This window comes from Grus americana, chromosome 5, assembly GCF_028858705.1.
Source record: "Grus americana isolate bGruAme1 chromosome 5, bGruAme1.mat, whole genome shotgun sequence".
NCBI lineage: Eukaryota > Metazoa > Chordata > Aves > Gruiformes > Gruidae > Grus > Grus americana.
This window is the reverse complement of record NC_072856.1, coordinates 17,042,131-17,068,725: the sequence shown is the minus strand read 5'-3', so window position 1 is coordinate 17,068,725 and position 26,595 is coordinate 17,042,131. Positions and strand designations below refer to the sequence as shown.

The 26,595-nt window shown below is 42.3% G+C and overlaps 1 protein-coding gene across 7 annotated transcripts in view; it reads right to left on the bottom strand.

Moving 5' to 3' along the window:
- The window catches only part of OSBPL5 (oxysterol binding protein like 5), a 184,318-nt gene that overhangs the window by 10,419 nt on the left and 147,304 nt on the right, over positions 1-26,595 (bottom strand). For all 7 annotated transcript variants that reach the window (XM_054827329.1, XM_054827330.1, XM_054827331.1 and 4 more), the window contains exons 8-16: positions 18,852-19,023; positions 13,092-13,311; positions 8,851-9,035; positions 7,312-7,393; positions 6,584-6,682; positions 5,520-5,616; positions 4,541-4,639; positions 2,539-2,636; positions 389-478 (exon numbers count right to left, since the gene is read on the bottom strand). In XM_054827329.1, coding sequence (XP_054683304.1) covers positions 389-478; positions 2,539-2,636; positions 4,541-4,639; positions 5,520-5,616; positions 6,584-6,682; positions 7,312-7,393; positions 8,851-9,035; positions 13,092-13,311; positions 18,852-19,023 — 1,142 coding nt within the window. The remainder of the gene's footprint in view (positions 1-388; positions 479-2,538; positions 2,637-4,540; positions 4,640-5,519; positions 5,617-6,583; positions 6,683-7,311; positions 7,394-8,850; positions 9,036-13,091; positions 13,312-18,851; positions 19,024-26,595) is intronic.

Genomic DNA, 26,595 nt, shown 5'->3' with positions numbered 1-26,595 from the left:
CAAGACAAAAGGAAGCCTCATGATTTTCACAATCACACGTAAGACACACTATGTCTCCTGCCACCAGTGCTTGTCCTGAGCCTGGGACCCTAAATACAGAGCTACTGGCTTCCATGGAAATGCACCTCACTGGCCCAGACTCCGGGAGTGCAAATGTTACTTGTGCTGCAGGTGGATGGGACAACAGAAGAAGTGTAAATGACCTTGAGAGGTGTGGCCCGGAAAGCTCTGCTTGCCCGCACTCCCACAGGATGGCGGGAAGACGCAGGACATGGGCTCTCCACAGCCCCCACTCCAACAGGGAGCCTGCCAAGGGCTGCCAGTCCTCCCACGCACCCTGCTGTCACGCACACTTAAACAGTCAGCAACTTTGATTATCATATGTTACCCAGTGTCCGTTGAGACTTGCTAACACTTCTTCTCCTGATTTAATCTTCCCAGAGATTTGATTAATGCTTGCGCTGCCACCGAAGAAGGGCTGTCAGGGGAGAATAGAAATAGAAAATATGATCAATCTAGTGAGAACTGGAAGGGAGCCAAACACAGTGATGCAGCAGGGGGAAGGAAAGTGCAACCTGCTTGATTTCCACTATTTCTGGGAAAAGGCAGAAAGAATTCTAAGATGGATTTTGACTGTCTAGCATTGTGCCCTCCTCCTTTTGTTTGCAATACCAAAATCACTGTAGGAGCTGCAGGAAGGGAGATAAGCATTCAGGTGCATTAACATTCAGCAGTGCAAGGTCTCGCCTTCATTGCAAATGCATTTTATTGTCAGCTAGACATTGGACTAAGTGTATGTGGGCAAGTCCTTCCCATTGTCCAGAATCACATTACAGTCTGCACCCTTATACTTGCAGACTTGTCCAAAGAAAAGGAGCAGCACTAATGCAGTTGGTGACTTTTCCTGCTTATGGGACAGCAACAGCAGTGTGGCACTACTGATGGCTGCATCTGCGTGAAGTCTCCAGTGTGAAGAAGCTCTCATCAGCAGCAAACAAAAAAAGAAAAAGGGTTTTTCCAGAGCCAAGGAAAAGATTCTCAGAACAATGGAAAATTCCCCTCACCTCCTGCCTGCCAAACACAGGAAACAGCAGAGATAGAGTGACCAGCTCTTCCATTCATACCGCACAACATTTCTTCAGACATTTTAGCAGCTACTTTCCAATAACATTTATGCAGAAGAACTTTTTTTTTAAAATAACAATATAACCCCAAATTTCCCACAACACTCATGGAAAAAGAAATCACAAGTATCTCAAGAACCAGTGCATGCAATCCAGCATAGAATTGGTACATATCCAAATTAATACAAAGTTACGGGGTTTAACTTCTCACAATTCTACTAAAAAAGTTGACTAAGAAATATTCAAAGTAGAGCATGTAATTAATCCATAGGGACTTTTCTGAGTCATGTTTGGACTAGTGTTTTGTTTTCAAGCCAGAAAAGAAGAGTCTGCATTTTAACCTCTGAAGTGTTTGTAGGTTTGAGACGACACTGACCAAAGTCACGGAAATACTCCATTGGCCTCGACAGAGTACATCAAGCCTATGGGAAAAACAGCCCTTAAAGACAAGTATATGCAAATGTCAAGGAAGTACATGGAGAAACAGTTCACTTTGTAAGGGCAAATAAAGACAGAAAATTCTTATTGCCCCCAGAAAAATGTGGCCTGCAAAAGACTCCTCTAAATCCAGTAATCTCTCACATTTATGTGGGCCAAGGCTGCAACTCTAAAGTCCTGCAGGCTCTCAGTTCTTCATTTTTCATTTTATGCCCAGGCAAGAAATTGTTTGTTGGAACAGAAGAGAAATGATGCTCCTTAAAAAACAAGTTAACTGTCCAAGAAAAGTTACAGGTCATCACTTTCCCTCCCAAATTTTAACACGTATAACTACAGGAATGCTCAAATATGTCTCCATTTTATCTGCATACCATAAATTCGCATCACCAGGCTTTCTAGGGGAGGGAATAGCTACATGAACAATTCAGTACAAGGCAATGACAGTGTGGCTCATCAGTGTGATAGCCACTCAAAATTATCTGCCTGAAAAAGGGCTCTTACCCTACCATCAAGGCAAGGCCCTGTAGCCTTGAGAAACACAAGGTACAGTTCACTGTAATACCTGCAAGGTAAGAGTAAGTATGTGATGTCTACTGGAGGGCTATGCTGAAGACCCGTATCTTAACTTGCCTCAAAGTAGTTTGTACACCTGGCTGTATTTTTCAAGCAAAAAATAATTGTACCTTCCTAAACAGAAGCCACACTGTCATTGCCAAATATTCAGAAGAGTTTGGCCAGTAGCCAGCTGGCTGGCAGTGAACAAGTCATGTGTAAAACTCAGGCTTCTTGGGTTCAAATCAGTTGTGCACCAGGCAAAACTGACTGCAGGATGATGCCTCCTCTGCGGGTAGGCCACCCTGTGGTGCATGCATACATTGCTGGTACATAAATGATCTGGTGTGTATGGTCAAACCTTGCCTGGAGTGCAGGGGCAAGCCTGACACCCATTCAAAATAGGGGCCACAATGTCTCTTACCTTCAGCTTGAATTCCAGTTCTGCCCTGTGGTTGGTTTTCTCACAGTCGATGGTAACTTTCCCTCCAAGCTCCATTGTCATGGTACCGTATAAAAGTCCTGAAAGGGAAAAAAGAGGCTTAAGAGAGGCCCCAGTGGAAGTGATCTGCTTTCTCAACTCAAACTGGCTCTTGCTGACACACTGTGAAATTCACTACTTGGCTTAAAGTTTTGAAAAGACAGAAACCAAAGTTTCCGGGAAATGGCTCTTTACTATAAGCATGAAGAATACTCCTTTGAGTCCACATTCCCCATTTATTACAGTAGTTAAGAAATAGCTTGACTCGCAGTGCTGATAGCACATCTGTGGCAAGCTGAAAGTGGGAAAGGAAAAATAAGGAAAGTTGTGCCCAGCAACTTCATTTATACTAGTGCTTGGTGAGTTGCTTCTCACAGGGTAGATGGGGCAGAGAGGAGCTGTAATGGGATTCAGCAGAATCTGGGAGACTAGCAGTCATATAGGGGACTCCTTTTTGCACAGGCTTACCATTTTCTGAATAGGTCATTTGAAAAGGAGAGGAGGAGAGGAGGAGAGGAGGAGAGGAGGAGAGGAGGAGAGGAGGAGAGGAGGAGAGGAGGAGAGGGGAGGGGAGGGGAGGGGAGGGGAGGGGAGGGGGGGGGGGGGAGGGGAGGGGAGGAGGAGAGGAGAGGAGGAGAGGAGAGGAGAGGAGAGGAGAGGAGAGGAGAGGAGAGGAGAGGAGAGGAGAGGAGAGGAGAGGAGAGGAGAGGAGAGGAGAGGAGAGGAGAGGAGAGGAGAGGAGAGGAGAGGAGAGGAGAGGAGAGGAGAGGAGAGGAGAGGAGAGGAGAGGAGAGTTAAGGAAAGGAAAGTTAAGGAAAGGAAAGTTAAGGAAAGGAAAGTTAAGGAAAGGAAAGTTAAGGAAAGTTAAGAAAAGTTAAGGAAAGTTAAGGAAAGGAAAATTAAGGAAAGGAAAGTTAAGGAAAGTTAAGGAAAGGAAAGTTAAGGAAAGTTAAGGAAAGGAAAGTTAAGGAAAGGAAAGTTAAGGAAAGGAAAGTTAAGGAAAGTTAAGGAAAGTTAAGGAAAGTTAAGGAAAGTTAAGGAAAGTTAAGGAAAGTTAAGGAAAGTTAAGGAAAGTTAAGGAAAGGAAAGGAAAGGAAAGGAAAGGAAAGGAAAGGAAAGGAAAGGAAAGGAAAGGAAAGGAAAGGAAAGGAAAGGAAAGATTGACAAGAGAAAGATTGATATATAGGAACAGTTCTCAGAGGGCATGATTTACAGAAGTTAACGTTTTCAGGTAGCTAGACCCTCCATAAATATTAACTTAGAGGTCAACATGCCAAAATAAAAAGTATTCAAAAAAACAAAATTGGATCAAACTGCTGCAGAGATTTTATCACGGTGGTTGAAATGCCACCAATGCTTAGCTTCCTACGGAGAAACACAAAGTTACAGCAGTGAATCAGCAGCCATCCCCTGGCCTCAGTGCGCATTCAGCTCAACAAAGCAAAGCCACACAGTAACAGGTATCAGCCATACTGAGGCAGCTTATACACTGAAGAATATCATGAGTAGAGTGACAAATCAGAAGAGAAGTCAGAAATTTCCTTCATTCTCAAAAAGCCAGAAAATCTATTAAACAATTTCAGTGTTAACTTTAGAAAACCCGTTTATCCTCAGCAGCTCAGAAATGTACTCTTATTCTTTCCATCTTCACTTTATCTGCAGTGCATATACGTGGTGGGTTTTTTTTTTTTGTTTTACATAGTTAACTAACTTATATAGGCCTAATTCTGTCCTCAGCTCTGCACAGACAAATCAAAAAGACTTCAGTGAAGATTACCAGTCTTCTGCTGAGTGCTATGACTCGTGAGAAGCAACTGGTCCCTGGAATTACCAGTCCCTGCCATGCTAGGTATTCGAGAGGGAAGAAGAGAGCCAGTGCAAAGTTAGTAAGATAGCATTATATTATTCTTTCTGTTTGCTTCCTATGTGATCAGTCATAACTTACCTTTACAGTGGGCGTATGGCATAGTAATTACATAATCTTCTCCCCTGTTTAGAAACATAAGCTTTGCTTTCCCATCCAACAGTGCAGAAAGTGAGTTACCTAGAATTTAAACGAACAAATACATATATATTAAAAAGGCATGTTATACTTGGTCACTCATCCTACTTTAGAAAGACATTTCCATTTAAATGTAGGTCACTAATGAAAGAAGAGAGATGAAATGCTAATAATTCAGAACCCTGCAAATCATTTACTGTTGGAAGCAGGCAGTTCTAATAAACTCTCTGCTGTATGGCTCATATTTGGTCGGGCATTTAGCCCTGCTGCAGAAAGGGCAGAAGATTAAATAAGTCATTAGTGGGATGCAGAAAGCAGTTCCAATGCTTAAAAGTTTTCAGGTCCTTCTGTTCTCACAACTTTTCTGATTGTGTGTGATCCCAAATAACAAAATTGCCAGGACAGCGATGACTATTTACAGGTGTTTCAGCAAATACATTTACCAGAAGACAGTACTTAAGAGGTGTTTGTCTAAAAAAACCCCACCTATTTCAAATAGCAACACTGTTTCAGAGCCTGCAGTTGTGCTAGGTAAATGGTTACATTTATGCAGAGATTTTTGCAAAAATCAGTTGGATGATCAGATAGCTATGAAGTGACTCATCCGTGAGCATATGCAAAGTAGTCTGACAACCAATTGCCCATACATTTTCATGAACCTTTGCTTTCTGAAAACCAGGTTTTTAAAGCTCTCAATTTTTCTGTTTTTTGTTTTTTTGGTTTTTTTTTTTTTTAACATCAGTAAAATGGGGAAAATGGGGAAAACCCAGGGGAGCCAAGACAAAGAATGAGGGTGTACTAGTGGTAGATCTCTTAAGCATTTCTTTGTTCTTAACTCTCAACACACTCAGGAGTGACTGAAAAACAAACCAAAAACAATGCCACGATGTTACCTGGAAGATGCCTAGGCTTAATGCCTTACCATAAAACTTGGACCTAGCTAGAACGCTGCCAGTAATGCAGAATCCGTCCTTCCTATTGCTGACATGAAAAGCTGACACTGGCGGATGATGGGAGACCTACCAGAAAAATAGGCACAGGTCATTTACAGCTGTCTTTACAGGCTAAGCAGAGCAGTGGGTGCATACACAGCCCCTCACGGTCTTACACAGGCTCTACGGAAAGAGCAAGATGGAGGCTGCAGGCCTAAGCAGAGTCCTCTAAGTCCCATCCGTACCATTAACCTCAATGTTAAAGGAGGGAACATTATATGTGAGAACATTGTATGTGAGAACATTATATATGTAAACTGTCTGCCCCTCCCTATATTTTCTTGTCCTTGTGCATTTGAGATTACTTTAGGCCAACAGGTACACTGTTAGATTTTCAACACAATAAATGACAGCGCAGAACTTTTTTTCAGTATCTGAATAACCTCCACAAAATGGATGCCGTGGCTGAAATAAAATAAAACAAAATAAAAATTCTTTGATTAAACAGGAGAAAAATGTATGCGAAACAGGGAGTCCCTGTACCAAAGTCCACATGGTCCTCAGATCCCTTTATTAACACTGTAAATCTCAAACTAGATTTTGTCAGGCCAGTTTACTTGTGAGCTCTGCCCTTCATTTATCCCCAACGACACAGAGATAAGCCCTCAGTTTACTCCTATTAAAATCATTATAGAAAGCTTAGAAATAAAGCATTCGGTTATGTGTTTTATGCCCCTTTTGACAGAGGCAACGCAAACCATGTTTTATTAACAATAAGAAAACAGTATGGCAGAACCCCATGGAGAAGGTCTTTATTGAACAGGCTATTGTTATATATGGGAGATCTGCTTTTACAGTCCTGAGTGCCCACCAAAGCTCACATAATCTCTGCAAATCTAAAAAGAAAAAAGATCAGCAGCTAGTTTCCCCCATGTCCCACTCTGGATGTTTACACAAAACTCCAAGTTCTTCTCCTAGGGTGAGATAAGGAGCGTGTTCCTGTGCATGGAGGTACAAGCAGGCAACACTTGAGCATCCAAATAAAGCGACGTACCTGTTCTGCTATGTAAAATGTGTGACTGTTTGTCTGAGGGTGAAACCAACAGCAGCGAAAAGTCTCTCCCAGAATAGGGTTGTATGGCTTTTTTATTCCCTGAAAAAGAAAGTAATCAAAACCTGCTACAAATGAAGATTTGCAATCCAACTCTACAGAGATGGCCACAAACCAGCATAATAATGTTCTCCCTGATGTTTTAAACTAAGTCAGTCGTAAGAATCAAAACTGAAGAACTGTTTACATATATCCTTCTAATCTAATCTTTTAATCTGAGCCATGGATTCATCTGCTATTCTGACCAACTTAATCTTCAGTACTGCCTGATCAAAGCTTTACAAGATGATCAAACTTTACTATTTCTGCTACTATATGCAGCAGGTGCATACAGATCTGGAAACACAGCACTACGGTACTAATAGACCTGAAAAGAGAAAGGAGACTTGCTTTCAGCAAAGGGAAAAATCTTGCATCTGAGGACATGTTATTTGTTGATGACTAGTTTTGCCTCCTAACTGACCACTGCAAAGGCTCTGAGGTTGATCAACACTATTTTGCACTCAGTATCTACTCCGAAAGCAAATGCCACTTCAGTTTTAAAAGTAATAGTCAAAGTCTTCTGAACAATAGAAGAGGTAAAGTGTCAAAGGAAAGGCAATAAAGAAATACACAACCACAGCAGAAGATTTCAGTGCCCATTACAACCCCAACTTCATGTATTCTTTTACCTTTGGCTTCTTATAGAAGCCGGACAGATACCACCTCAAAACTTGCTTCATTCGACTGTATGGATCATCTTCAAGGACAGCCCTGTGGGACAGAACATAAAATGCTCTTTATACTCTTCACACATCACATTCATTTCATACCAGTATAACAATAACATTAATTTCAATAGTATTTCCCCAGTACTAAAGGGAAGTAACTTCCGTGCTGCTGCCAGTTAAAAAGATGTCTGCCGGCAGAAATAATTTTTTTTTAGTAACATATATCATACAACACACATGTAAACGCTTAAGAAATGGCACCCCTTGCCCTGCACTCCTGCGAAAAGCCTAATAAGATTTGTGGAGTGTATGAGGTTCGATTTGAGTATGTTAATGTCTGGGACTGCCACTCACATTAGCATTTAGTTACAGCTAATAGTACAGTGTGAGTCATGAAAACAGTAATACTTATGCCACCAAAACCAAAGACAATTCTATTTTTCCCTCTTTTTCTTTGTTTTCCTCTTCCTTAAAAGATCTTTAAAGCTGATGTGCTACACGGCCTCTTTCAGTACTTTGAGATTTCACACAATAATTTAGGTGGAAGGGACTTCTCAAGGTCAGTGCGTCCCACCCCTCCCCACTCAAAGATGAAGTGGGAAGTAAACATGAAAAATAGAGTTCCTGGTATTTCCAACCAGTTAGTCAGATTTGAAAATCAACCCAGATAAGTACTTGCAAAATCCATTTAGAAAGATCATCTGCACCACAAAGAGGTTTATTTAACAAAACCTCCAAACCTCTTGCAGTTTTCTTAGATCTCAGCACTGAGGAGAACCATTTCCTTCAGATGTTACAAATACCACAAACAAGGCTTGAAAATACAATGATTCTAAAATTACCCAGAGGCAGTGGAATAAACATGAGTAACTAGTACTGCTATTTGAATATTGTCCACACTGGTTTTAAAATACACCAGGCATATCTCATTGAGAAGGCTGGTCCTATTTGCAAGCATAACATTTTCTATTTTCTACTCTGCTGCTCCCAGCACGTCTCTCTCATCAATGGTGTTAAAAGATGTTTCTCATTTGTTTATCAACCAACATAATTATATTGCTTTTGAGGGCAGAAGTGCTTGACAATTCTGTTTGCTCTCTGTCCTATTCCCCTCTGTGCATGAGTACACCAGAAGGTGGCACAGCTCTGTTGCAAGATGCTCAAAGGCATGAGCTGAATCCCCATCAGTCCCAGCCAATGCTGGTGTGAGCTGAATCCCCTATCAGTTCCAGTCAATGCCGGCAAACGTGTGCATCTGCAAAGGTAGTTTTGTCTGAAGTTTAACTGTTTTCCTTGCCCCTCGCTGGCAGCAGTCCATCTTTAAAAGGTCACGGCAGCTAGCACCTGGCTTGATTTACATTGAATCCAGCGATCTGGGTATTATTTGGGAGCCTTTCAAGCATACAGATGCACCCCAGCCAGCACCAAGCTACCACCGTTACATATTTTCACAAATATAAGAAAAGCGCCCATGTCAGACACGCTCTGCATGCTGCTTACTGGGAAAGCAGGTCAGCATGGTAGTAGTAATCAGAGAGTTTGTTAAGGAATGAGCGTGGCTCCAGGATGAAGGTGGGCAGCACCACCCGTGACAAGTCCATGCCAGGCCGCAGCTGCTTCAGCAGGATCCACATCAGGCTCTTGTTCTCCTCAGAGACGGTTTCTGTTTGAGACGATTCACCTGTCTGTGATGGGAAAAGGGAAGTTCAGGGCAGAAACAGGAAAAACATTTTTTGCGGGTGCATTTACCTGAAGGGTCCGAGCTGATTCAGGCATTCTTGGCCCTGGCACAAGGGTGAATGCTCAGCTACTCCACTGCAAAGAGACATCAGCTCTGTCGCAGGAGAAGTGAATCCTCAAAGCACTAGAGCAGTACAGAAAGCCCTGGGCCTCTGTGAGTGCTGGCACGAGGCCGCACACCTCAGGACTGCGATGGGCCAACCTGAACAAATGTTAACCAAGGGCACTCTGCACTGCAGTTACTCAGGAGGTGTGGACGTGCCCAAGGCTGTTACAGCATCACTGCGGCCTGGTGGGATGCATACAAGAAGCTCCTCTTGGTCCCATTCTCAGCAAATGAGAGACTGTAAGGTTTACTATTATACATGTAGAAAAATTTAGAAGATAAACAAGTAATCAACAAAGAATGGAAGAAGTCCTGCAAGTTCAAAATAAGACATACTGGTAGTGTAGGTACAGTAAAGGCCCCACTGCCAGGCAATGTGCACAAAAACTACAGCACCCCCCAACGCTGCTCAGTGCCCTTTGCAGCAGACGTGCAGGTAACAGTAAGAAAGCCAGGGATTCCATTGTGGTTTCAGCTATAACTGTGTAGTTCCTCTGTGTTCAGTGCGGCTACATGAGGTTTAACATGGGGGAATGGGCCTTTCAAGCCACTGGAGAAAGAAAATGAAACTAAATTTTCAAACATGAATGTCAGTTTAATGCATCCTAGGCATCATAATTTAACAATGAAAGACAATACTTAGGCTTTCTACTGGTTTTAGGCAAGAGATTTCTATGAGAAGAAGGGCACAGATTCACTTCTGGAATGGACTTTGGTTTGGGTAAGGACACATAGCACATCCCAACAGAGTTTGCAGATGGCGTAAATCACTAAACACTCATTTTCACCACCTGAGCATTCCCAGCACCACCTTTTTAGCTCCCAATCAGCCCTTTTACTAGTCATGCAGAAACACACTAAGTCCAGCTTGCAGGCTGAGGGCAATTTCAGATTGAGAAACAACAAAGCTCTTTTCATTTCATTGTTTTTCCATTATCATACCATTCTTCTTGTGACAGTCTGATGCAATACACAGCTTGAACCTCCAAGAAGAAATGGAAACCATTAAAGAACATAATATGACAGCATCAGCTAGAGCTTTCAATACATATGGGTCTGTCAGAACTTTCATTATTTACCCAGGTTCTGAAGTATGTTTGTATTGGCAATATAAATTAATGCCATGTTGAAATTGCTATACAGAGTGTTACCCAGAGTGAATCACTGCAGAAGGGATGGATGAAAAGGGAAGGAGAAGGTGGTGCAGGAGGATGAGAACAACTTTAAGTCATTTCTAGTTTGCTTTCCCCTGAAATACATCACCCTCAATAACCCTTTTTATAACTTGCTAAAACTAAAAGCTTGGGGAAAAAAGGGGGTTTTGTTATCAGTCTACCTACTGAGGAGGTGTCTTGTTTATATTCCTGACCAATCTTTGCAGTCTCAAAGTCCTTCTGACACCTGTCTCTGCCTTCACGTTCCTACTGCAAACAAGGCAAAGGATCACATGCACAAGCATGCACCTTTCAAATGCATACAGATGCACATACATACGTGCTCACCTTTCAAATGAGCTTTCAAAGCCAAGCTGAAAATTTAACGATGATAGTTTGCATCTGCGAACTTTGTCCTGTCAAATCTGAACTGCACACGCAGCCTGAGAGGCAGCAGTTTCAGATGACAGTTGATGTTATTAGTTGGTATATGTTTACCTTGATACATCTCCGTCCATTGCTGATAGCAAACCATGTCATTGCATACAACCTACTTTTCCTTATGTTACTGTCACCAGTGGGAGAAGACTCAACAACTAGTCCCTATCTGGGTGTCCCAGGTGATGACAGCACCATCTCTTGGCCAACAACAGAAATCTAATAAAACACCTAATGGCCAAGGCTACATGGCAATTCTTTTTGAAAGCCCACTGGATATTACCTCTGTCTAAGCAGCCACACTATTATTTTACTCTACACAAAGTGTCACTCTACAGCAGAAATTTAGTCCTTTCCACTTGGTTTGTACTGCATTTTTTTTTTACTTTAATGTAAAACTGCAGAGATCTCTCTCACTCTTGCACACCCACATACACACATCAGAGCTGCCTGTAAGGCTCATTCAATCACCAAAGTATCAGCCTGCCCTACCAACACTTCTAGGACAAGCTTGCCACGTGGCTAAAGGTCATTTCAGAATAAACAGCTGATAGAAATTAAGTTTGCCTTCATTGTGCTGTTGCTTAGTTGCTCAGCTATATTTAAAATCCCCTGTTTAGACCTAGTTACTATTAGCTGTGTGTCTAGGGTTGGGATTTCAGGGGAGAGACGCACAAAAGAGGAGTTGGGGTTTTTTTTGTCTCTGTAGCCAACAGTTCTGTTTTCAAGCACAATTTCTACAGCGAGGGCTTGCACCTCACACCTGACATCTGAAATGGCAGCAAATATATGCTACCTGGATTGGTGGCTCCAGACCACAAACTCCTGCTCTTGGAGGTGGCTGGGCCATGGAAAGGAGGAGGCAAAACTGAACTCCTCCTGCACCTCTGCAGGGTGGTATGGCAGAGACGTTCTTTTGTTGTCTCTCATGTAGATTGTCCTGCTGTAAGGAGTCTGTGGAGAAATAAACAGGAGTAATAGAATTGGCATGTGGGACACCTAACCATTCTCAATGTTTTAAGTTATGACTCAGTGAAACAGAGTGCAATTAGGATATAGTTAACTATTTGTTTCCTCAATATTAGTAGTACGCTTTCAGGAAAACATTGAAAGACCAGCATAAGAGGCTGGTGAAGGGTCTAGAGAACAAGTCCTGTGAGGAGCGGCTGAGAGAACTGGGGTTGTTTAGCCTGGAGAAAAGGAGGCTGAGGGGAGACCTTATCGCTCTCTACAGCTACCTGAAAGGAGGTTGTTGCGAGGTGGGTGTTGGTCTCTTCTCCCAAGTAAGAAGCGGATAAGAGGAAACAGCCTCAAGTTTCGCCAGGGGAGGTTTAGATTGGATATTAGGAAAAATTTCTTCACTGAAAGAGTTATCAAGCACTGGACCAGGCTGCTCAGGGAAGTGGTTGAGTCACCATCCCTGGAGGTATTGAAAAGCCATGTTGATGTGGTGCTTAGGGACATGGTTTAGTGGTGGACTTGGCAGTGCTAGGTTAAAGGTTGGACTCGGTGGTCTTTTCCAACCTAAATGATTCTGCGATTCTAGGAAAGAAACAGCTTTCTAGCAAAGTGGTTTTCTTTGAAGCATCAACAAGACTTCAGCTTCCTTGTCCGAAGCAATAGGCAAGGGAGCACTCAGAGTCCTGCTGGTGCCGGAGCAGAGCTCCTCCGCTGCCTGCCCAGACTGATTCTCACCCAACACACTCCACTCCCCCAGCTCTCTACTGCTGCCTTCCTCAGAGGTGTCACAGTGACATCCAGCTAACAAAGACTCATATAGAACAGAAACACATCCTCCTGCTGCTAAATGACATGAGAAATGGCTTTCCTACAAGAAACTGTCATTTAGGACTCAAGTGGCTTAAATGCTCCATTAGGACACACAAAAAGGATGTTCCATGCATAATGAAAAAAGGAAAGTATCATATTTTGTATCACACAAGGACTGAGCATCCTAATTGGCCAGGACACATGCCTGGAATAATAATTGCCCCTCCTGCAGGCTCCACAAAGCACTGTGCCAATGCTATGTGGATATTTAATGCAATAACTGGTTAAAGCAATCGCTGATGCTGGAAACATGCCAAAGCACAGAAGCGGAGCTGCTGTTCATAATGCATAATTATTAGAGCACATGATAATTTAGCAGAAAGCTGTGCATTGCTCTATCTGTAAAACACTGGAACTCACAAAGCTGGTTCTTAACTGCCATGCATCTAAGAGGCTGAATGAAAAATACTATGAACAGAGATATTTTAACAGAAACAGGCAGTGATTAAAACATTATTTTTTTTTTCTTTTACCTCCCCAAATTCCTCATAGATCTGCTCAATATAAGTCGTCCCCTTCCTTCCTGGAGAGGCCTCTCCATGGATTTCTGACTGATCGCTCTCACTTTCGTTTGTCTTCCGGCTGTTCTCATGCGTTTCGTTCTCCGACTCTTCTACGTTGTCTCTCTCGGACTTGTCCGAAAAAGCATCATTTTCCAAATGGTGGTGGTTCTCCAGGGCCGATTCATTCAAACTGCAACACACAGTTCCTTATATGATTCAATTTGATTTACAAAGTAAGATTGCTTAAGGCCTTTTAGATAGGGTAAAAACAGCCCTCAGGACTCAACATAGGGTGTGCAGCCCAGGAGAGTAAAAGACACTCATTTCCTGAATAGGAGGGGTTTTATCATGGAAACAGTGAGATATCGTGCATCAAAATTCTCCCCTCCAAACTGCAGTTGACAAAATCTGCCACAGAGCTCCACTTACCCGCCCTTACGCAGAATTGACACTGGCTCCAGATGGGTGCCCACATACCAGAGGGATACAGAGCACACACTAGCAACTGTACCTTGCTGATTAGAGAACTGAAGTGTCAATCAGGAGAGATTTTTCCCTTTACAGAAGCAAATCAGTGGATTGTAGCATATGAGAAAAATGTGACATTATGCAATACACTTTCTTTTCAGTACCACTGCTACTTTATTTCAACACATAGTGGTCCTAAGTCACCCCTACATAAGAAAAGGCAAATTTAAAAATTAATAGAAGCAAGTATTTTCACACACACACCCCAAACTAAGCTGGGGAGCATGCTTTTCCCAGATAATGCTGTGTGGAAGAACTGAGTTGAAAGCATGGACTGGACAATTACATGGAAGAAGAATATCCAGATTATAACAGCATCCAAGAGAAAGGATGGAAGGTGTAGCAAGCTTCATGCTCAGTGATCCAGACTTCAGAGAATGAGGAGAAAGCCAAAAATTCTCTCTCAAGTAGCCTATAGCACCTCCATTTGAAAAAGCAGATGCAGTTCATATGACAGATGGCAGATGTGATTAGACGGGCCAGAGGTCAGATACTGAAAAGTATTCACTAAATGCCCATTTTTTCAAGGGATATTTAGCATTGGCTTCAGTTTTCCCTATTCATATATGTCTTCATGCACACATCACCTCTTTCATGGCCTAGCCTAGCTCTCAAGTACTGATCTTCTCAGCTTGACCTTCCTCTGAAGATTTCTTACCCAAGTCCTCACGCAAAATTGCTCTTGCATATAACAATAAGAAAAGATTTCCAGCTATATGGGGAGTTTCAGAGGATCTAAACAGGCCCTGGATCTTGAAGAGTTTTCTTACTTCCTGTAGTCCGTCTCCCTCTCAAAGCAAGATTTCTTTCCTCAGTAGCTAGGAATGTTCTGTCAAGCTTGAAGTCTCTCCATGATGGGCCTTTTCTCAGGCCATTCTGGGCATGTTCCAATTTTGATTACAGATTAATGCTGAAAATTCCCCTCTCTTTTTTTTTTTTTTACTAAAAAAGATAATTAGGCATTGCTAGTTAGACCCAGATTAAAAAAAAAAACCAAAAAAACCCACCAAAACCCACAACACAAGAGTTAGAACGCAGAACTGGCATCAGCTTTTCAGAAGATCTCAACTTCCAACTATGTACTGAAATAAGCTCATGATTTTTAACATGCCAAGCAAGCCACATTGTGACAGTCACAGCTCGGTTTCTGGAGAAGCTCAGTTTCTAGAGTTCTTTTGAAAGTGTTGTCTACAGCTTTCTGTGCATTTAGAAAATCTTTCTTTTAACTCCATTTGTATATCTATATATGTATGCATATATGTCTATGTATGTATATATATAAACTACAAGGGGTTTAAATTCACAGTTTTACTGTAACATAAAACTAAGATAATAAATCAGAGAATCAGTGATCACTATACTCCAGCACTAATAATTTGCTGTTAGACATTACGTGTCTTCATCATTCTAGCACCAGGATGTTACTTTTTTTTTAAGCTGTCAACCAGCAAGTGTAATGACTGATAACCAAATACACTGGAAGAACAGAATATAGCACATGCATGAGTTTAAGATAATAAAGGAGAAAAAAGGCGAGGAGAGAGCCCTCTAGAGAGATTATCCCATGATTCCTCAGCACAGATAATTCCTGGATGGTAGGTCTAGGAAGTTATTAGTTATTAGTTGCTGATTGTTTAAATGCCTAATTTATTTCTTAATTTTTCAATGATTAGCTAAATAATGTGTTTGTCTGTGGTTGCTATGCCCCCTTACCTAGTGAAAGTTTTCTCCATGAGGTTAAAAATGCTTGAAAGAACAGTTCATTATAAGGCTTACGGTTCATGGCTGAGAAGTAGCACTTGTTTGTATCTCACATTCGTAAGAAGAGCAAGTGTTTTTCAGTGTCACCTGCCTCATATTTGGCAAATATTTGAAGTTTCAGTGGAGCAAATTCTTAAGTTTCCTCTGCTCCCCCTCCCCTTACTTTTTAAGGATTTCAGATTTAGTCCAAGAGGGAATTAAATTCACACAAAATCCCACTCAGCTGTGCACTCATTACCCACCAGTTACAAACAAGACAAGACTTAACACTTCTAGAGCCAAGGAGCCGCTCCGGGGAACCAAAGGGAAAACAGATGCTCCTCATTCTGAGGAACAAATTTGAGATGTTGAAGTGGAGCCAGGCTCTTCTACACCTCCAAACAGAATCATCACTGTATACGTACAATATGCTAAAAACAAAAGCCACACCATGAGCTTGAACTAAAATCAATGTAGAGACTTCCCAAGGGCTTCCAATGGGATTTGGACCAGGCTTTAAAAGCTGGGAGGGAATGACTACGCTAAAAGTCAGTACTGGATCTCCACCATGAACATGAATAACTTGCCATTTTGCAGGGCTAATTTACTGTTTCAGCATATTGGATCTGTCTTACACCAGTGCTTTATTCTCTAGGGGCATTCATGGAAATTTCAGTCAGTGACCAGGACTTGTTTGGGTTTGATGCCACTCTACTACACAAAGAAAAAAAACAAACCAACTTTGGTTCTTGTCAAACAAGTAAACCAGCCAGATTACTGGGGTTGCTAGAGATAAGACATGGAAGCCACAAGAAATACAACTTCATATTAAAAAGAATAGTGTCTGGTGCCCTAAAGGCATCTTGTCTAAAATCACAGATTTACACAGTACTTTAGCCTTTGATTCACTTGCATAGTTCTCTCTATGCGCTACTAAAGACATGTATTTTAAAATCACTGTATAATCTTGACTACTTTCCCAGTAGGAAAGGAGCAAAGCAGCCAGCAGACAAATGCAACTTTGGCTTAATGGAAGATTCGCCTTTGCCAGCTCCCTTGGGTTTTGTTCTCCCTATAATATCCATCATCTCTTTTTTCTTTTTCTTTTCTTGACAGAGTAGTTTGGCTAATTTGAAGATAAGAGTTAAATGTAATTAACTGCCCCTCTAACAACAACGTGCCAATCTAATTGGTAAGATTCCCTGTAGGGAACGCATTTAATTAGAATGATTGAATCCCTATGAGGAAGCCACTGTCAGTGGCAAACCAAAACCCCTTTGCTCAGCACTTGCACAGTTTTTGTTTTGCATTCTCCCTTGTTTAAATGTTCTTTATGCCTCCAGGGATGACAGCAAGTTGTTCCCCTGTCCCACAAATATCAAATTCTCCTGGGCTTTAAGCACTGGGGAAAGTTTGGGTACACAGTAAAACCAGTGGTAGGAGTCAGAAAGTGTATTGCCCAGATGCTGAACACCCAGCTTGAACCAGACTCAGCTAAAATCTGAGCCTGTCAGAGAAATCTGCTTCCAATTGTGGGTACTCTGTACTGCTGAAAACTCTGCCATGTGTGCTACTGCTGAGTCCCAGAATTCAAGAGGCCTTTTAAAGTTGAACAACTAAGAGGTGAAACAGAGGCATCATTTAAGTGTCATTTCTGCATTGTATTTTGAAGAAATACTTTAATACAGTTTTTACTCCACCTCCTTACAGTAGCCATGGGTCTGCCTGAATATTCTTAGCCTGGAGAAGAGAAGATTGAGAGGGGATCTCATCAGTACTTACAAATATCTAAAGGGCAGGTGTCAAGAGGCTGGGGCCAGACTCTCTTTCAGTGGAGCCCAGCGACAGCGCAAGAAGCAATGGGCACCAACTGGAACACAGGAAGTTCCATCTGAACACGAGGCAAAACTTCTTCACTCTGAGGGTGACAGAGCACTGGAACAGGCTGCCCAGAGAGGTTGTGGAGTCTCCTTCTCTGGAGATATTCAAAACCCGCTTGGACATGATCCTGTGCAACCTGCTCTAGGTGAACCTGCTTTAGCAAGGTGGTTGGACTAGATGATCTCTAGAGGTCCCTTCCAACCCCTGCCATTCTGTGAGTCTGTGAGATTCTCAGTGCCACAGGTTCCACTTTAGTATTGGATTTCTGACACACATGCACCAGCTGAAAGACAAGTCTGCTGCATTCCTGGATTCATTATCACAGCAAGAACAGTCCTAAGAGAGTCTCTCTTACGCAGAAAGAAATTAGAAAGTAAAGTATTATGGAAGAAGCGTAAGAACAATAGAAGTATTTGCACAAGTACTAGGGTACATGCCTTGGTAACACATCAGTTTTTCTTCTCTTCTCCCATTGCTCTTCAGTAAAGCTCTTCTTCAACCTCTAGCTAAAAGCCCAAACAGCAGAACTGGAGAACGCATGCTGGAAATACCAGAGCCTTTCAGAGCAAAGTGCTGCCGCTCGTTTGATCCCATGGAACCAGAGATACCTCGACACTCTGAAGAGGACTCGGATCCCTGCTGTTAATCTCAGAGCCTAAGAAAAGCACTTAAAGGTAGAGGTCCCACTGTGCAAGGCATCATCTTTGCAGACTGCAAGAACTGCTACCCTAAGAACTGTGTAACCAATGGTGCATTGCTGTGAGCCCTAAGAGTCAAATTTGTATCAGCAGAACTAGAAACAGACACTACATCTCCCAGTTCCCACTCCAAGGGCCAAGTGTCTATACCAGAAGGATTTTTGAAGTTGCCTACTTAGCTATAAGCAACAGATAAGGCCTGGGGTTTTTTAATGCTTACAGAGCTATGATGTGAGTTGTTCCAAAATGCTGCAGTAATACTAGCAATATGAATAGAAAGAAGGCTATGAGGACCTTTTTCCCATATGTAAAAATTTATCTGATGCATCAAGGAAGAAATTGGAAACCACTCAAAACCCCTGTAGAGAGAGAAAGTAATTATAAAACTAAAGATGCAGCGTGTGCACGTTGCTGACTATGACACAGTATTATTAGAAAAGAGAACACATTATTAAAAAATAGATCAGACTCAGAGCCATATGTGCTAGCTAACAGATAGACATTGTTAGTGATTGTGTCTGTGCAACTGCAGATCACCTCTAGTAGCTAGACTCTGCAATCTTCACTCAGGCAAGCCATTTTTCACGCTAGCATCTCCAGACAGCATTTTGGCCCAAGCAAGGGACACAAAAAAATAGTTTACATACACACAAATGGAGCTGAGGTCCCCTCCAGTCTGTGTGCTCAAGCATTAGGTGACAACAAACCTCATATGCACCAAACCCATATATCAGTGATGGATGCAGCAGAAGAACATACAGGCTGGTTTTTAAACAGGTTTCCTTAGTGGACTCTGGATAGATCATGCTAAAGTCAAAAGAATGACCAAGTATGAGCCATGCAACACCTCTCTGTGGATTAAGAAGTGATAGCCCCATCTTACTGGAAGAACTCCTGGTCTGAGATAGTGCTTGTATGCAAGAGGTGGTTGAGCCCTGCATGCGCAGAATCGCTCGAGCAGTTCATTTCTCCATCCTTTCCCTGCTTTGAGGCACTGAGCCGGAAGAGGCTGGAGCAACGCAGGGCAAGTTCCAAAGCATCCAGCCAGCATCGGCCTGTGAAAACAAAAGGAATTATTTAAGCACAGGAGACTAAATAGGACAATGCATGCATTGCTCCTCAAAAGCTTCTTGCCTGGGAGTAAAGCTGTTTGTAATTCAGGAAGTCACTGTGTACAATAATCTATTTTTCATATATATAATCCCTAGGTTATCTTGCCAGAAATGGTGCGTTTTAGTGGCTGCATGAGTGATACATCTGCACAGATAATATAGTGGGAAGCTCACCCCAACTCCTCCTTCCCTAATAGCATTTCTTCCTCTGATCTCCCACAACCTGTTCACATCCCCTTTTGCCCCTTTCTGATGCAGGAAATGTGTTCAGGTACGGTGCTTTCAAACCACCTAGCAGCTCATGTTTGCAAGTAATACACCATGCACACTATCCAATGGCAGGGAGATACCGAGGCACTGTGCTGCGCAGGAGAGGCCCCTGCTTGGTGTGGGATCACTGAACTACAAGTTGGCTTGGTGGTCCCACGCAAGGTGTAGTGCTGCAATAACAATCACTCCAAACAAGAGCCGGGATGATCTATACTTGCCAGAGTGATTAAGACTAGAGGGAGTTGCTTGTCAGGCTGTTTATTTTTCTTCTTTCTCTGTATTTTTTTCCCTTTTCTCCATTCCTCCTGCCCAGTCCATCAGATAATCTGGGTGGAGCATCAGTTTCTCTTATCTCGTCACAAAAAATCTTTACCTGAAGGGTCTACTTTGCAAATACAAGAAACTATAAGCATGGCACAGAGACAAGACAAACTGCAGTTCCTATGCACAGCCTCACTGGATTTTCTTAAGGCCTGCATGGGTCCCACAGGCAGGCAGCAAATGAAAAGCATGGGAATCCAAACTGACCCTTGGCTCCTTTTGCAGTGATCCATACAAGTCTACAAAGCTGCATGTTAGTGTTAAAGCCTAACCACCACAATGCTGGAGTCTCAGTATTCCTGGAAGCAACTGAAAATAGCCTGCTTCTGTAGTGCAGTCATTAATGAGGCCAGGACACCTGCAAATTGGCTGAACATTCAAGAACTGAAGTATCAAGGGAGTTATCCTCTAATTTCAAGCATGTAAAACAGAGCTCTTCATTACACTCCTCAGAATATATTTTGCAATAATTAGAAGTGTGCTTGAGAGGCAGTGAAGAAAACAAAAGGATTTTGCTCTAGCAATGGCAAGTGCTACAAACAGGTTTTCCCTGGACCACACTCATTCCTAGGTCCCATTTGGGAAATGTTTCCATTACATTCAATTCTATCACACACTTAGCATATGCATAAATCTCACTGGGATCCTGCTGTTCTCTTGGGCAGAATTCCCATCAACTTTGATGTGACCAAAATTTGGCTCTATAAGAAGATCACCAAGAGTTTAAAAAAAAATCCAGATCATATGTATATAAAGAAATGTTTATAAATTTGAGTAGTTTTCAGTGCTTACTTTGATACAAAGCTGCAACCACTAAAAGAGAAAAATTCCCAAAACTTTGAAGAATTGCACTTGAACACTAAGCCATAAACACCGCAGAGCCCAGTCATTTATGCTAATTTCATCCCATAAATTCCTTCAGCATCAGCTTATGATTTAATAATAAAATCACACATAATGGTTAATAAAAGATTAGGAAGGTTGAATGCTGTTGGAATTGATTTCACACTGTTTTGTATTTAACAAATATTCTTGCATTAAGGCTTTACGTGCAGAGATTTATTCCCTTCTTGCCCTGTGGAGGATTTGCATGGATAACCCATTAGAGTTAATGGCTGCGCTGAGCATAAATCCATTTCCTCCTACATATCCCCTCTCCCCCAAAGCCACCAAGATAAAAACCTATTTCAGGCTATTCCACACAAGTGAGTACACTCCTGCTTAGGCTGACCTCCTTTGACTTTCCTCTCTCTTTACCTTTGCTTTTCTTTTCCAGTTCTGCAGAGTGAGGACTGCATGATTTGACATTTGGAAATGCTGCATATGTCAAGGTATTTTTATATTCAATGGACTTACAAAATCAGGTGCTTTGATACGTAGTTTGATTTGTAGCAGCATGAGCACTTTGGAGCAGTAACGGAGGCCAGCTCCTCAGTGCCCTGCAGCACTTGCATACAGACATCATCTTATGACAGTTACAGCAATGCACTGGCTACGCTTATGCTTTCTAACAAGGGTGGCAAGGGTGACCCCAAAGTCTCCCTCAGCCATCTCCCAAACTGTGCCCCTGCAGCCCACCCCTCCCTGGGACTGTAGGCAGAGCAGGTCGCATTGGCCACAGCCCCACAGGCAGCTCTCTTACGCCCCAACCACTAGTGTTGGTTCACTAGTACTAACATGAGCTTACAGGCTTGGTCAAATCTTTGGGGTCCACCACGTTACCAGAGGAAATTTCTACATAACATATCGAGGTTTTTTATCTCCTTAAAGAACTCCCTGGAAGGAGTAATGAGTAATTGAATCTTTTCTGAAACCTTATTCAAGGAGCCTAAATAAATAAAAAAAAAATTAAAATATTCATTTGAATATTCCAAGGCAGAGACACAAAGCTTTAGAGGAACTCACTGTGCATTAGCAGTCAGCATTACTTGTGCCCCGCAGAACACAGAAATGGCATCAGTGTACACCCCTGTATTCATTTCTAGCAGAGACTGAATTCAAGGGATGCACAGCATCCCCAAGCTAAGAAACAGACCTTCAGCCATCAGGTGGTGCTGTGAATCCAAAATATATGCCACAAAAACCAGATGTAAAATATGGGATTTCCTTTGCAAATGAAAAGGTTACATTCTCTGTAAATCAACAGCATGTTAATTGCAGCATAACAGAGTAAAATTATACCCTCTCAATTTCAGGGACTGCACACAAGATAAACCTGTTTCATTGCTGAAGGCCTACATGAAATGTTTTTACATTTGAGTGATCTTGCTATTGAGTAATATTCTTCTTTATTGTGAAAATGATACAAAAATGCTAGCATTTGGATTACTTAATTGCTTACCTGACAAGTCTACTCACTCCTTCAGGAACTGCAGACGGGGAAAAGTATGTGGTCACATAATTAAAGGTTGTCATCTATAGTCACAGTTGTCTGCATGAAGGCTTCATGGTTACCTTAATTCTCACATTTTCTAATTTTGAGTGGTTGACTCAAGTTGTGTTTTTTGTATGCAATGTAATTAGATCAGAGAAGAATGCAAAATATGGGTTCCTTCAGAAGGGGATGGCATCCCAATAGGATGCACACAAAGGAAGCAAAAAAGACCTGCGAAGGAGTTACAATGGTATTCCTTTAGAAGGTTTGAGGGTTTTAAAGCTGCAATATAAAACACTGCAATCAATTATCAGTTAATTTTCCACAAATTGTGGCTTAAAACAAGCACATGTTTAAATTTTAAGGAAAACCCAAGAACATTTGTCAGCCTATGGCAGAATCTCCCCATAGGCTTTTCAGCTCTTTTTATATCAAATGATATATTACTCTATCCACCGCAATGATTGCATTTGGATAATTTCCGCAGAGATTATGTCTCAAAAACACCTGCATTACTTCCTTTTGCTTGGGAGCTGTGAACAAAGTATTCCCTTTCAAATGTTACCTCTGAGCTTGACCCCTTCTTCATTGTACTTAGTATTTTGTCACTGACTTCCAAGGGGCAGCCTGCAGTGTAAGCTGTGGCTCTTACATCCAAGCAAACAGAATTCTCAGTGAGGACAGTAACAGGGAGAAAAATGACACCCCACCCAGAGAAGATCCCCAACTCTAATGTTCAAAGTCAAGTCCAGCTAGATCACTCATACTGGCAGCCAGCACAAGGAGGACAGTTCATATCACCCATCTTTTGGCACCTGAACTGGTCAGGTGGGCAGGTTGCCCAGCCACATTTGGCTCCCTCCAGGGGAAAGAGTGAGATTCTTCAACAAGGCTGTTCCTGAAGTGCCAAAGTGGATGTCCTACTAGAGCTAGCACTAGCTTGGCTTCCTGCTCTCTTTTGTAGCAGTCTCCCTCCTTGTACCCATCATTGGTTTCAATACCCATTCCCTACATCACTTTAGCAAATTATGATCACAGCATCTGACATGTGACAGATATCCTGGGAAAATGGGATGTCAGAGGAACACATCTGCACATCACTCAGCTGTGCTCACTGCAAAACAAAAACATGATGAAACAGAGGTGTCTTCTTTAAGTAGGCCAGTAACTCTTTTTCTCTGTTATATGTGTTTACAGTAAAATGACAACAGTCATCAGTGACAATTTCAAAAAAGAAACGCTGAAAAAATCAGTTAAACACAGCTGGGTTCCAAAGTTCCTTCGTTCTTGAATGGTTTGGGAAAAAAATAAGCTAATAAAGGACGTGTGATGCCTTGACTTTGCAAAACCAAAGCCGAATATGCATACCACATATGTTTTGAAACCTGTATGCTTTCTCCAGGCCTTTTGGCTCAGCAGGCTGAAAAAGCAAGCACCCTGTGGTACTTTGAGATGACTCCTGCAGTGCAGTTGCACCAACGGGAATCACTACGGCTCCCTGCAGGATGCTTCCCGGGTCCACAGGGCACTGCTGGCACCATGCAGAAACCTGGAGGCTCCAAGGCTGAACAGCAGCAGGCATGCACTCGCACCAACTCTTTCTTTCACAGAGAAAAGGAACTACTAAAACCAAGTGACAAAACCCACTTGTTCTCCCCCTTGGAAAAAAAACCCACAAAACAACCAAAGGTTGCTTATGCTGCTAACCCAGGCTCAGTTCAAGGAATACCTTGAGTCTGTCCCAGTCTTTGAAGAGATCTAAAATTACAACAATATCACACAGAAAAAAAACCCCAACCAGGCAGTATTGAAAACACTATGCTATTTGGCTTTGAAATTCTGTACAGTCACCATCATTTCACTTAAAACAACCATAATTTGATGTGCCAAATCTATCTGTCACATTTTGCAACAGCTGATCACAGAGGAGCCAGCCAATGTTCTCTCAGCACTAACCAATAACAAAAATCTGCTTGAGATGGAATCACATCGTTGCACACCGAAATCTCAGCCTGGGACTATACTTTTTTTCTGTTGCATTCCTGTAGCTACAGAACGGCTGGGATGAATCTCTTGCTAATTAAGACTTCAAAAGCCTCACACCTAGTAACCATACATTCCTCCAGAGAGGCATCACTAAGGGAATATTATTCTTCTTGAATTATTAAAGTCATCCAGCTTTTGGCCTCGTCCCTCACACTTAAAAGACAGATCCTTTTAAAAATCAACCTGAAGTAGACTGTCACCTGGAAATGATGAATTCTTGCTCAAGTGCACACAAATCACGAATGATGAGGAAGAGGCTGATTTGGTTCAGTCACTGAACATTAAGGTCATTGTATTTAGCTGACTGCTTATTTTGCTGTACCATTTGGGTGCCTGCATGCATGATTTCTTACACTTTTGCTGACAAGATGCAAGGATGCGATCCCTCAATTAGCTGCAGGTGCAATTTATGCACTGAGCTAAATGAAGTCTGGTTGCAAATGCCTGGATTTTAAAATGCTATGAGAGGTCTACGGAATATGAAGGGCAGACATAAAGCTAAGGAGGTAACTTCTATTTTTTCCAGTACTGCTGGGATCCAGTGATAAATTTTATTGTGAACTTGGTTTCAAATTGCAATCTTCCTCTTGGTTCATTGTTTCTGTGTATGATCCTTATTTCAATAATCTAATTTCCTCCCCAGATCAGAGCATCCATTCTGGGGCAAGGGCCAGATGCCTAGCAAAGAAACAACACTGCAAGCCACGCCATCAGGTTTTCCATACAACTCCATCAACATCAGGCAATGGAGACTACCCAAAGCATGTCCGAAGGAGGGGACAGACATAAGGAACAAAATGTAAGTGTAGTTTACAATTCCACTGTTAAGCCTTTAACCCTTGGTAATCTGCCACTTTGAATTCCCCTAGTAATCTCTTTGGTGGCAGTGCCTGTGGCAAGGGGGAGATCTTAAGCAGGTGGCTCAAACTGCTTAGGAGGTCTGGGGCACCGGTTTGGAGATCTCAGGGGAAGCCCCAGAATGGTCCGGGCGGGAAGCTTGGGACAAGTTTAAACTACTAATTCTAAGCCACTCATCAGCATAAATCTGAAATGCATACACAGTCACTGGTTTGGAAAAAGCAATTTTCTTTTCTGAAACTGGTAAGAAAGACAGACCCTGTGTTTGTACAGGTTGAGCCCTGTAGGCTGACATGACCTTCCACATGTCTTTAAAACACATCATAGAGCAGACTGCTGCTGCGGTCCGTGAATGTGAAATATACTGTAGTGTGGCGGTGGTTCTGCAGGCTGTCCAGAAGTCAGGACCTTAAATCCTACCAACAGTCTGTCACAGATGGTACAGCAGAGAGGAAAACAGGGATTCTGAAATGCTAAGAGAAAAAGTAGGCCATGTAGCCGCTGATCATGATATAGTTGCCTGGATAGCAGAACTGTACATCTAACATATGCTGCAACTCAATATTCCCCAGCAAGTCAGAGGCCTCCGTGAATTACTGTTAAATTTGCCAAGTGGTCTGTGGTTCATTTTCCACTAGTAACATGGGAGACTGCATTAAGAAAAACATGGTCAGGACACCTCCTAAGAGATGCTGTAGATTCACACAATATTGCATCTACGGAGGAGACATGAACATACTACAAATATATGCTAACATTATGCAAGGGAACAGATTCCACCTGCCCCATTTGTGTCAGCTAGCTTAGTTCATTTTACCTTAATCTCCTGTCTCTCTTGACCGTAACGGCATCCTCTGTTTGTCCAGTGCGTTAAAGAAATGAAACAAACCCAGGTACACCCTCTTGGAGATGCTCTCTTTACAACAGGTAAAGCTATGTAACACTCTACAACCATTTCAGTAGTGTATTCTGGGCTTAAAATCAAATTGTATTAATCACAAAGTACAAGCCTTAATTTCCTATGGTTTATATAGATTTCTTTAAATGTAACAGTTTCTGTTCCTTGTGTCCTTGTCTATATGTGTTTTATACTACCTACTGACATTAATACTGTTTCCAAGTTCATAGAATCATAGAATAGTTTGGGTTGGAAGGGACCTTAAAGATCATCTAGTTCCAACCCCCCTGCTGTGGGCAGGGACACCCTCCACTAGACCACATTGCCCAAAGCCTCATCCAACCTGGCCTTGAACACTTGCAGGAATGGGGCCTCCACAACTTCTCTGGGCAACCTGTTTCAGGGCCTCACCACCCTCACAGTAAAGAATTTCTTTCTAATATCTATTCTATATCTCCTCTCCTTCAGTTTAAAGCCATTACCCCTTGTCCCATCACTACAAGCCCTTGTAAACAGTCCCTCTCTGACTTTCTTGTAGGCCCCCTGTAGGTACTGGAAGGCTGCTATAATGTCTCCCCGGAGCCTTCTCTTCTCCAAGTTGAACAACCCCAACTCTCTCAGCCTGTTTTCATAGCAGAGGTACTCCAGCCCTCTGATCATCTTCCTGGCCCTCCTCTGGACTCGCTCCAACAGCTCCATGTCTCTCCTGTACTGGGGCCCCCAGAGCTGGATGCAGTACTCCAGGTGG